Source organism: Carcharodon carcharias, assembly GCF_017639515.1.
Source record: "Carcharodon carcharias isolate sCarCar2 chromosome 12 unlocalized genomic scaffold, sCarCar2.pri SUPER_12_unloc_1, whole genome shotgun sequence".
Classification (NCBI taxonomy): Eukaryota; Metazoa; Chordata; class Chondrichthyes; order Lamniformes; family Lamnidae; genus Carcharodon; species Carcharodon carcharias.
In genome coordinates, this window is record NW_024470543.1 from 41,197 (window position 1) to 54,086 (window position 12,890).

The window sequence follows — 12,890 nt, forward strand, 5'->3', positions numbered from 1 at the left end:
TCAGTGCTGAGGGAGTGCTGTAATGTCAGAGGGTCAGTACTGAGGGAGTGCTGCACTGTCAGAGGGTCAGTACTGAGAGAGTGCAGCATGTCAGAGGGTTTGTATTGAGGGAGTGCTGCACTGTCAGAGGGTCAGTACTGAGGGAGTGCTGCACTGCCGAATGGTCAGCACTGAGGGAGTCCTGCACTGTCAGAGGGTTAGTATTGAGGCAGTGATGCACTGTCGGAGGGTTAGTGCTGAGGGAGTGCTGCACTGTCAGAGGGTCAATACTGAGGGAGTGCTGCACTGTCAGAGGGTCAGTACTGAGGGAGTGCTGGACTGTCAGAGGGTCAGTACTGAATGAGTGCTGTACTGTCAGAGGGTCAGTACTGAGGGAGTGCTGCACTATCAGAGGGTCAGTACTGAGGGAGTGCAGCATGTCAGAGTATTTGTATTGAGGGAGTGCTGCACTGTCAGAGGGTCAGTACTGAATGAGTGCTGTACTGTCAGAGGGTCAGTACTGAATGAGTGCTGTACTGTCAGAGGGTCAGTACTGAGAGAGTGCTGCACTGTCAGAGGGTCAGTATTGAGAGAGTGCCGCACTGTCAGAGGGTCAGTACTGAGGGAGTGCTGCACCATCAGGTGGTCAGCACTGAGGGAGTGCTGCACTGTCAGAGGGTCAGTACTGAGGGCTTGCTTAACTGTCGGAGGGTCAGTACTGAGAGAGTGCCGCACTGTCAGAGGGTCAGTACTGAGGGGGTGCTGCACCGTCAGGTGGTCAGCACTGAGGGAGTGCTGCACTGTCAGCCGGTCAGTATTGAGGGAGAGCCGCACTGTCAGAGGGTCAGTACTGAGGCAGTGCTGCACTGTCGGAGGGTCAGTACTGAGGGAGTGCTGCACTGTCAGAGGGTCAGTACTGAGAGAGTGCCGCAGTGTCAGAGGGTCATTATTGAGGGAGTGCTGCACTGTCAGAGGGTCAGTACTGAGGGAGTGTTGCACTGTCAGAGGGTCAGTACTGAGGGAGTGCTGCACTGTCAGATGGTCAGTACTGAGGGAGTGCTGCACTGTCAGAGGGTCAGTACTGAGGGAGTGCTGCACTGTCAGAGGGTCAGTACTGAGGCAGTTCTGCACTGTCAGAGGGTCAGTACTGAGGGAGTGCTGCACTGTCAGATGGTCAGTACTGAGGGAGTGCTGCACTGTCAGAGGGTCAGTACTGAGGGAGTGCTGCACTGTCAGAGGGTCAGTACTGAGGGAGTGCTGCACTGTCAGAGGGTCAGTACTGAGGGAGTGCTGCACTGTCAGAGGATCAGTACTGCTGGAGTGCTGCACTGTCAGAGTGTCAGTACTGAGAGAATGTTTCATTGCCGGAGGGTCAATATTATGTGATGCTGCACTGTCAGGGGGTCAGTACTGAGGGAGTGCTGCACTGTCAGAGGGTCAGTACTGAGAGAATGTTTCACTGCCGGAGAGTCAATATTGTGTGATGCTGCACTGTCAGGGGGTCAGTACTGAGGGAGTGCTACACTGTCCGAGGGTCAGTACCGAGGGAGTGCTGCACTGTCAGAGGATCAGTACTGAGGGATTGCTGCTACCGTCGGAGAGTCAGTACTGAGGGAGTGCTGCACTGTCAGAGGGTCAGTACTGAGGGAGTACTGTACTTTCAGAGGGTCAGTACTTAGGGAGTGCTTCACAGTCGGAGGGTCATCACTGAGGGAGTGCTGCACTGTCAGAGGGTCAGTACTGAGGGAGTGCTGCACTGTTAGAAGGTCAGTGCTGAGAGAGTGCTGCACTGTCAGAGGTTCAGTACTGATGGAGTGCTGCACTGTCAGAGGGTCAGTACTGAGGGAGTGCTGCACTGTCAGAGGGTCAGTACTGAGGGAGTGCTGCACTGTCAGAGGGTCAGTACTGAGGGAGTGCTGCACTGTCAGAGGGTCAGTACTGAGGGAGTGCTTCACTGTCGGAGGTTCAGTAATGAGGCAGTGCTGCACTGTCAGAGGGTCAGTACTGAGGGAGTGCTGCACTGTCAGAGGGTCAGTACTGAGGGAGTGCTGCACTGTCAGAGGGTCAGTACTGAGGGAGTGCTGCACTGTCAGAGGGTCAGTACTGAGGAAGTGCTGCACTGTCAGAGGGTCAGTACTGATGGAGTGCTGCACTGTCGGTTCAGTAATGAGGCAGTGCTGCACTGTCTGAAATGTCAGCTTTCAGGTTAGGTGCTAAATTAAAGCTCTGTCTGCCTTTCAGCTGAATATGAAAGGTTACAATAAAGGCAAACGAGTTCTCCCCAGCCCCGTGGCTCAATAGTTATTCCCAACCAACATTACCTTCATGGATCACTTGGTCATTTGTCGCCACGCTCTTTGTGGGATCATGCTGTGCCAAAAATGACTGCTGCATTGTCTACTATACAATAGTGACAATACTTCAAATACCCCATTGGCTGTAGAATTCTTTGGCTTGTGCTGTGGATGTGAAAGGCAAGCAATAAATACCAGTCTGTCTCTGTTATTACTGAGTCTGGTGTCTACCGTGCGGTGGACATCTGCACATGCCAACCCTGAGCACTGTGAGTGGCTATCCAGTGTTTCAACCGCTGTGGTAGAGTTTCACAGAAATACTGATTGTCAGTGTGATTAGAAATGGTCTGAAGCAGCCAATTAGTTTATTCGGAGCACTGTAGTGAAGGGTTTTAGAACCAATCAAACATGAACTGTGTATACATTTGATTTAGGCGCGTTTTAGATGAGTTGATGGTTTCGGGAGTGACAAGTGTCAACGTTTTCATGTGGGGTCTGACAAAGGGAGGATACCACAAATATCATAACCCAACATTTTTCTTTCCAGATATTATCATAGAATGATACAGAGCTGCACAGAAGGAGTCCATCTGGCCCATTGTTCCCATGCTAGCTCTTTGAAAGGTTATCCAATTTGTTCCACTCCCATTTGAAAATTCCTATTGAATCTGCTTCCCTCACTTTTTCAGGCATTGAATTCCTGGTCACAACAAATCACTGTGCACAAAATTTCTCATCATCATCCTGGCAATTTTACCAATTGTTTTAAATCACCTGGTTACCAATCCTTCTGACAATGGATACAGTATCTGCTCGTTTACTCTATCAAATCCCCTCATGATGTTAAAGCCTCGATTAAATCCTCACTTAACCATCTTCACTGTAAGGAGAATAATAAAACTTGTGCATTTTGATGACTGGAATCGGATTGTGTACAGCCACACCTGTGATCAATACAGATAGTGCTGAAAATACTCAGCCAGTCTGCCAGCGTCTGTGGAGAGAGAAACAGAGTTAACTTTCCAGGTCAATGAACTTTACTTCCAGGAGAAATTAGCTTTGGTTTGAAAAAAAGTAGAAATAAAGGAGGATTCAAATTGACCAGAATATTCACCAAACAAAGTCCCCAGGCTTTAGGTGAGAATGTGGTGAGAATGTGGAACTCGCTAGCACCAGGAGTAATTTAGTAATTAGTCCACATACAGTTAAGGGGAAACTAGATAAGCACTAGCAAAAACTCTGATAGTGTGGGATAGGATGGGATGGGATAGGATGGGATGGGATGGGATGGGATGGGGTGGGATGGGATGGGATAGGATGGGATGCGATGGGATGGGATGGGGTGGGATGGGATGGGGTGGGATGAGATGGGATGGGATGGGATGGGATGGGATAGGATGGGGTGGGATGGGATGGGATGGGGTGGGATGGGATGGGGTGGGATGGGATGGGGTGGGATGGGATGGGATGGGATGGGGTGGGATGGGATGGGATGGGATAGGATGGGATGGGATGGGATGGGGTGGGATGGAATGGGATGGGGTGGGATGGGATGGGGTGGGATGGGATGGGATGGGATGGGATGGGGTGGGATGGGGTGGGATGGGATGGGATGGGGTGGGATGGGGTGGGATGGGGTGGGATGGGATGGGATGGGAATGGATGGGATGGGGTGGAGGTTCCTCTGGAGCAGAAAAAGCAGCTCAGCCCTGTCAGGTATATTGGTCTGTCTCTGGACTGTAAGTGCTGTGTAATTCAGCGCAATCTCTGAATAATGTCTATTCTTAATGTTGCTGTAAACTCTAGTTTTTTAGTTGTTAGATTTGTATCCATTGCAATTATAGATTAAGTATGTAATAAGACCTTGTCCTCCTGTTTATCCTCCAAAGCTTACGGTCAGGGCTATTTTTCGAGCTGTCAGCTTTTCTGAAGATTGTTTCCGTTCTTTTAGCTCATTTTCTTGGCTGAAGTTCAAAATAGTCCCTATATCTGAATCACAGGGTAACAGTCAGCGAGGTCATACCACAGTGCGTGTATCTGAGACACATGCAGTAACTGAGTCCAGGACACTGAGACCACAGTCACTGAACAGGCAACCACCAAATATCACAAAGGCATCATTCCCTCTTCAACTAAAGGCAACTTTTCAGGCTGATAAAGACAGTGAAGAAATCTAATGGCTTTGTAGGTTTTTATGAAAGATTTTAGAATATGAAAGCCAGGTGTAATAATTCAATATGAAAACTTACTAAGAGCTGAGTTAGAGCACCGAGTGCAGTAGCTTGAAGGATACTGAGGCTTTTTATAGGGGTGATAATGCAGATTCAGTGCCACTGCCCTGAGTATATACAAAGGCAGGACTGGGAACATAATTACTCTTTCATTCTAACTACACAGGGTACAATGCAGTAGGCTGCAAGTGTTTAAAATTCAGAAAAAACAAGACAGGTAGATGAATGCAGACTGTTTCTGGTAGTCGAGGGGACTGGAACGAGGGACCAGGGGTACAAGATTAAACTCAAGAGATTAAGGACAGAGGGGAGTGGATTTGTGAGGCCGTTACTCCCAGGGCTAGAGACTGAGGCAGAAAACTGTGTCCACATTGAAGATTAGGCTGGACAGGACAGGAAGGAAAGGAGTTAATGGAATAGGGGAACAGAGCAGGTAAATGTGATTAGGATCCTCCCAAGTAGAGCAATAACAATATAGGTCAAAATGGCGAGTGCCCATGTTGTAAATTCTCTGTATTATTCTCCACCCCCCATATGACATCAAGAGGCCTTAACCACTGGGCTGACTGGGGGGATATTGGAGGTATAATCACTTAACCACTGGGCTGACTGGGGGGATATTGGAGGTATAATCAGCCAGGGTGAGTGGTGGTATGGGGGTGGGGGTGGGGCGGGGGGGGTGTTATTGGGAATAGAGATTGAGGAGGCAGGCTAGCAAACATCCAGAAATGCCATTCTTTCCAACTCCATGGACAAGACATTTAACATTTCCAGGCCCTTTCTACCTGGCAGCCTCCTTTGGTTCTTTTCTGACAACTCAAGGTGCAAATATACTAGTCAGAGGGTAGAGTGTACACAAGCTCTGAGTGGTTCAGTTGTATTTTCTGTAGATCATGACATAGGAACAAAGAAACAGAAGGAGGCCATTCAGTCCCATATATCTGCTCTGTCACCCAATTAGATCATGGCTGATTTGTACCTAACTTCACTTACCTACCTTTATCCTGGATCCCTTTAATACTTTTACCTAACAAAAATCTGTCAAACAAAAATTAGAAAATTTTCCATTAACCTCCAACATTGACAGCTTTTTGATGGAGAGTTCCAGATTTCCATTAACTGGCAATACCCTTGCTGAAATTTCAAAATGATGTCAACTTGTTCCGGACACTCCTACCCACCAGAGGAAATAGTTTCTCTCTATTCACTGTATCGACTCCTTACAACATCTTAAACAACTCAATTCGATCCCCTCTGAATTTTCAACACCCAACAGTAAATAAGGATAAAGTGTTCCGATTGGTGGAAGGATTGAGAACCAGAGGGCACAGATTTAAAATGATTGGTAAAAGAAGCAATGGAGACATGAGGGAAAACATTTTCATGCAGCGAGTGGTTAGGGTCTGGAATGCACTGCCTGAGAGTGTGGAGGAGGCAGGTTCAATCGAGGCTTTCAAGAGGGGTTAAACTGTTATCTGAAAAGGAAAATGTTGCAAGGTTAAGGGGAGAAGGCAGGGGAGTGGCACTAAGGGAATTGCTGAGAGTGGTGCAGACACAATGGGCTGAATGGCCTCCTTCGGATCTGTAACAATTCTGTTATTCGGTAATTCTGTGAAGAGTTTACCAGCCATAACATGATAGAACTTAACATTCAGTTTGAGAGTGAGAAACTTGGGTCGGAAACAACTGTGCTAAACTTAAATAAGGGTAATTACAATGGAATGAGGGCAGAATTGGCTGGAGTGGACTGAGAAAGGAGTTTAGCAGAAAATATGGTTGATGAACAATGGCAGACGTTTAAGAAAATAGTTCATGACTCTCAACAAAGATATATCCCTGTGAGGAAGAGAGGTTGTAGGAATGGGATAAACCAACCAAGGTTAACCAACGAAGTTAAGGATTGTATCAAATTAAAAGATAAAACATACAAGATTAGTAGTAAGCCAGAGGATTGGGAAAGTTTTAAAAACCAACAAAAGATGACCAAAAAATAATAAAGAGGAAGAAAATAAACTTTGAGGGTAAACTAGCAAGTAATATAAAAACAGACAGTAAGAGCTCCTTTAAATATATAAAAAGGTAGAGAGAGGCCAAAGTGAACATAGGCCCCTTAGAGATTGAGGCTGGAGAAATAATAATGGCAGAGGAGTCTTCAGTCTTCAGTCTTCATGGTAGAAGACACTAATAGCATTCAAAAAATACTAAACAAACAAGGGGCAAAAGAGTGCGGGGTTGTGGGGTAGGAGATAAATACAATAACTATCACTGGGAAAAAAGCACTAGGGAAACTAATGGGGCTAAAGGCTGATAAGTCCCCTGGATCTGATATGTTGTATCCCAGAATATTAAAGGAAGTAGTTACAGAGATAGTGGATGTACTGGTAGTAATATTTCAAGAATCCTTAGATTCTGGAAAAGTCCCAGGTGATTGAAAAACTGCCAATGTAACACTCTTATTCAAAAAGGGAGGGAGACAAAAAAACAGGTAACTATAGGCCCAGTTAGCTTAACCCCTGTCATTGGGAAAACGTTGGAGTCTATTATAAAGGATGTAATAGCAGAGCATTTAGAAATACATAATCTAATCAAGCAGAGTCAGCATGGCTTCATGAAGGGGAAATCATACCTGACAAATTTATTAGAATTCTTTGAAGAGGTAACAAGCAGGATAGATAAAGGGGAACCAGTAGATGTAATATATTTGGATTTCCAAAAGGCGTTCAATAAGGTACCACACATAAGGCTACTTAATAAGATAAGAGCCCATGGTGTTAGGGGTAGTATATTAGCATGGATAGAGGATTGGCTAACTAATAGAAGACAGAGAGATGGGATAAGGGGGGGAATTTTCAGGATATCAACCTGTAACTAGTGGAGTGCCACAGGGATCAGTGCTGGGGCCATAATTATTTGCAATTTATATTAATGACTTGGATGAGGGAAATGAATGTAGTATCATCAGATCTGCAGATGACACAAAAATAGGTGGGAAGGCAAGTGGTGAGGCTGACACAAGGAGTCTACAGAGGGATATAGACAGGGTAAGTGAGTGGGCAAAAACTTGGCAGATGGGCTATAATGTGGGAAAGTGTGAGGTTATGCACTTTGTCAGGAAGAATAGAGGAGCTGAATATTATTTACATGGAGAAAGACTGCAGAAAGCTACAGCACAGGGGGATTTGGGGGTCGTTGTGCATGAATCACAAAAAGCTAGCATACAAGTTCAGCAGGTAATAGGGAAGGCAAATGGAATAAGAACAGAAAATGCTGGAAAACCTCAGTAGGTCAGACAGCATCTGTGGAGAAAAAAAATAAAGTTAATGTTTCAAATCCGTATGACCCTCCATTAGCTCTAAAGGCCACGCCTAGGATACTGTGAATAGTTTTGGTCCCCTTATATAAGGAAAGCTATACAGGCATTGGAGGCAGCCCAGAGAATGTTCACTAGGTTGATCCGGGTATGGGGGGATTTTCTTATGAGGAGAGGTTGAGTAGGTTGGGCCTGTACTCATTGGAGTTTAGAAGAATGAGAGGAGACCTTATTGGAACATATAAGATTCTTAGGGAGCTTGACAGGGTAGAAGCTGAGAGGTTGTTTCCCCTTGTGGGAGATTCTAGGACCAGAGGGCATCATCTCAGAGTAAGGTGTCACCCATTTAAAACAGAGATGAAGAGGAATTTCTTCTCTCAGAGGGTAGTGTCTCTGTGGAATTCTTTACCGCGGAGGGCTGTAGAGGCTGGGTCGTTAAGTATATTCAAGGCTGAGGTAGACAGATTTTTAATCAGTAAGGGAATCAAGGGGTATGGGGACAAGGCAGGAAAGGGGAGTTGAGGATTATCAGATCAGTCATGATCTCATTGAATGGTGGAGCAGACTCGATGGGCTGAATGGCCTATTTCTGTTCCTAAGTCTTATTATCTTATGGTCTGATTCTATGAAACCTGTCCCCATAATTTAACCCTTTCAGCCCTGGTATCATTCTGATGAATCTGTGTTGCACCCTTTCCAAGACCAATATATATCCTTTTAGAGGTGAGTGACGCAGATCAAATCATGTCCTGATGAGAAATGCTCCACAGGATCAGCACACGTAGAAGGGAGCTCATTCTCCAGCACAGCCAGGGAGAGATAGGAGAGTGCACCCGCTGCCTGTCTGGGCAGTGAATGTTTTGGTGCCCAGCTCTGTTTGATGAAGAGCTCAAGGGAGTCCTCATGGTATCCGGACCAATATTCCTTCCTCAAACAATGTCATCAAAAATATAGATTAACAATAACTAGGGGCATATGGAGAGGGTCATAAGACCATAAGATGTAGGAGAAGTAGGCCATTCGCTTAACCTGACCATATCTCTTTGCAGCCTCTTTGTGACCTCCCTACAGCCCGCATGAACTCCTAGCTTTATATCAGAAAGCTTGGATACATTACTCTCTGTCTCTTTGTCTAAGTCATTAATATAGATTGTACATAGCTGAGGCCCCAGCACTGATCCTTGCAGCACTACACTAGTCACAGCCTGCCAACTTGAAAAGACCCCCCTTTATCCCTACTCCCTGCTTCCTGCCCATTAATCAATCCTCTATCCGTACCGATATAACACCGCCAACTCCATGGTCCCTTAGCTTGTGAATTAACCTTTAGTGTGGCAGATAATCAAGGGCCTTTTGGAAATCCAAGTATACAGGAGCTACTGATTCCCCTTTATCCACTCTCTGGCCAGCATCTCCTGGTCGGCGAGTGGGTGTGGGGCCTGCTCGCTGACGTCTGAAATGACGCAGGGTGTGTCCCAACATTACCGCGCGACATTTAGATTGTCAGTTCAGCGGGTGGCATCTGAGTGGGACGCGCGCCCGCCAACCTGTCAATGGCCTATTAAGGCCATTAAAAAACCAATTGACCTCATTGGTGGACCTGCCCATCCCACCTTAGGGTTGGTGGGAAGGTCAGGAGCCCTGGCGGGCTTCAGAAAAAGCCTGAAACCTCATCCACGGGCAATGAGAATGAAAAGCTGTTCCCATTGGCTGAGGGTACAAGGACTGGGATTCACAGATTGAATGTTTTGGGCAAGAGATACAGGGGGTGTGTGAGGAAGAACCTTTTTTGTACAGGGACTGGTACTGAGCTGGAACTCACTGCCCACGAGAGGGTGGAAGCAGGGATGATGAAGGATTTCAAAAGAAAAGTGGGTTGGGACTTGAGGGAAATAAACCTTCAGGACTACAGAGATAGATTTGGGAAATGAAGCTGTCTGGATTGCTGTGCAGAGAGAAAGCATGGACTCAATGGGCTGAATGGTCTCCTTCTGTGCCATAATGACATTGTCATGTTGGATAGACATGGTGTGATAGGTTGATTAGCGTGAGATAGCCAGTTTGTTTATGTAACTCTCTCTGTCCTGTTCAGCCAGGATTCAGTTTCAGGAAGCTGTGGATGTTCACAGGACCAGGATTCCTAATGAGCATTGCATACCTGGACCCCGGAAACATTGAGTCTGACCTACAGTCAGGAGCGGTAGCGGGCTATAAGGTCAGTCCAAGACTCTGGTTTATTGTTCCCACAGCATTTACTACCCTCAGCAGCAATCATTAACCCTCGCTGCCTCTGTTCCTCACAGCTCCTGTGGGTCCTCCTTGGATCCACCATCCTCGGTTTGCTCCTCCAGAGACTCGCAGCCCGACTCGGGGTGGTGACAGGATTACACCTCGCAGAGGTCTGTCGGATTTACTACCCCAAGGTAAGGGAAAGTGATTCAGCAGGGTAAGGACCGTCACTGTGTAACTGTACAGAGTCACTGTTTATTCAGGGTAAGGGTCACTCATTGTGTAACTGTACAGAGTCACTGTTTATTCAGGGTAAGGAGTGCTCACTGTGTAACTGTACAGAGTCACTGTTTATTCAGGGTAAGGAATGCTCACTGGGTAACTGTACAGAGTCACTGTTTATTCAGGGTAAGTGTCACTCACTGTGTAACTGTACAGAGTCACTGTTTATTCAGGGTAAGGAATGCTCACTGGGTAACTGTACAGAGTCACTGTTTATTCAGGGTAAGGGTCACTCACTGTGTAACTGTACAGAGTCACTGTTTATTCAGGGTAAGGGTCACTCACTGTTTAACTGTACAGAGTCACTGTTTATTCAGGGTAAGTGTCACTCACTGTGTAACTGTACAGAGTCACTGTTTATTCAGGGTAAGGAATGCTCACTGGGTAACTGTGCAGAGTCACTGTTTATTCAGGGTAAGGAATGCTCACTGGGTAAGTGTACAGTCACTGTTTATTCAGGGTAAGGAATGCTCACTGGGTAATTGTGCAGAGTCACTGTTTATTCAGGGTAAGTGTCACTCACTGTGTAACTGTACAGAGTCACTGTTTATTCAGGGTAAGGAATGCTCACTGGGTAACTGTGCAGAGTCACTGTTTATTCAGGGTAAGGAATGCTCACTGGGTAAGTGTACAGTCACTGTTTATTCAGGGTAAGTGTCACTCACTGTGTAACTGTACAGAGTCACTGTTTATTCAGGGTAAGGAATGCTCACTGGGTAACTGTGCAGTCACTGTTTATTCAGGGTAAGGAATGCTCACTGGGTAACTGTACAGTCATTGTTTATTCAGGGTAAGGAATGCTCACTGGGTAACTGTGCAGTCACTGTTTATTCAGGGTAAGGAGTGCTCACTGTGTAACTGTACAGAGTCACTGTTTATTCAGGGTAAGGAATGCTCACTGGGTAACTGTACAGTCACTGTTTATTCAGGGTAAGGAATGCTCACTGGGTAACTGTGCAGTCACTGTTTATTCAGGGTAAGGAATGCTCACTGGGTAACTGTGCAGTCACTGTTTATTCAGGGTAAGGAGTGCTCACTGTGTAACTGTACAGAGTCACTGTTTATTCAGGGTAAGGAATGCTCACTGGGTAACTGTACAGAGTCACTGTTTATTCAGGGTAAGGAATGCTCACTGGGTAACTGTGCAGTCACTGTTTATTCAGGGTAAGGAATGCTCACTGGGTAACTGTACAGTCATTGTTTATTCAGGGTAAGGAATGCTCACTGGGTAACTGTGCAGTCACTGTTTATTCAGGGTAAGGAGTGCTCACTGTGTAACTGTACAGAGTCACTGTTTATTCAGGGTAAGGAATGCTCACTGGGTAACTGTACAGTCACTGTTTATTCAGGGTAAGGAATGCTCACTGGGTAACTGTGCAGTCACTGTTTATTCAGGGTAAGGAATGCTCACTGGGTAACTGTGCAGTCACTGTTTATTCAGGGTAAGGAGTGCTCACTGTGTAACTGTACAGAGTCACTGTTTATTCAGGGTAAGGAAAGCTCACTGGGTAACTGTACAGTCACTGTTTATTCAGGGTAAGGAAAGCTCACTGGGTAACTGTACAGTCACTGTTTATTCAGGGTAAGGAATGCTCACTGGGTAACTGTACAGAGTCACTTTTTATCTCATTGCTATTTGTGGGATCTTGCTGTGCAGAAATTGGCTGCCAAGTTTCCTACACTACAACTGTGCTTACATTTCAGAAGCATTTAATTGGCTGTGAACTGGAACATCCTAAGTTTGTGAAAGAAGCAATAGGAATTTAGTTCATTCTTTTAAACTCTGGGGTCCTCCCCTCTTCCAATTTCCCTTTTGACAATGCACCCTCTTCCACCTCCCAATCCCCTTCTCTTCCCCTTTAACAATCTATCCGAGGGCCTCTGATGGTGATTGTTTTAAAAAGATGGTATGTACCTTTAAGGGGGTATATCCTAAACTGCTGTCAATTGATCACAGGATGTGATGTATTAGTCTCATGACTTGTTGTCAGAGCATAAGCTGCGAGAGTAGAGATTAGATCTACAATACTTAGTCTCCTAGCTAACCCTATATGTGTATAATCTTATCTTCAAATAAAAAGCCCACATTATTTTTTCACCTTCTGTATGATTGGGATGTAGAGAAGAACCTAACAGTGATTGAGTGACCCAAATCCAACTTCCTTTCACCAGTGGGTTTCCTCTGGATTCCTAACAAGATTCTGTAGCTTTTATGGGTTTCCTTGAGGCCTAATAGTGGGTGCACCTTGGGCTGAACCCAAATATCACAGGGACTGTTCAGACTGTCTTAGGACAGGATTTTCCCCACAGGATTCAGGACCCTTATTTCAGGGTCAAATGGGAGTCAGAAGCCCACCCTTTGTGGGAACCCTTCACCCAACAATGATTCTCCCTGAATTGGCCAAATGGCGGCCAGAGAGCTATCCAGTTAAGAAGGGCAGCTGGAGGGTGTAAAGGAAATTGTCCAGCAGTGAAGAAGCTGCCGTTGCGGAGAGGAGAGAGACAGGGGTGTCTCAAGATGGAGGCTCCCTCCTTCCAACTTTCTAAACTTCCAAATTAAAACTT

At 46.0% G+C, this 12,890-nt stretch overlaps 1 protein-coding gene across 1 annotated transcript in view; it reads left to right on the forward strand.

Moving 5' to 3' along the window:
• Positions 1-12,890, forward strand: part of LOC121273406 (natural resistance-associated macrophage protein 1-like) — a gene marked incomplete at its 3' end in the record, with an annotated part of 70,999 nt that overhangs the window by 16,483 nt on the left and 41,626 nt on the right. The window contains exons 3-4 of the mRNA XM_041180589.1: positions 9,907-10,029; positions 10,118-10,237. Coding sequence (XP_041036523.1) covers positions 9,907-10,029; positions 10,118-10,237 — 243 coding nt within the window. The remainder of the gene's footprint in view (positions 1-9,906; positions 10,030-10,117; positions 10,238-12,890) is intronic.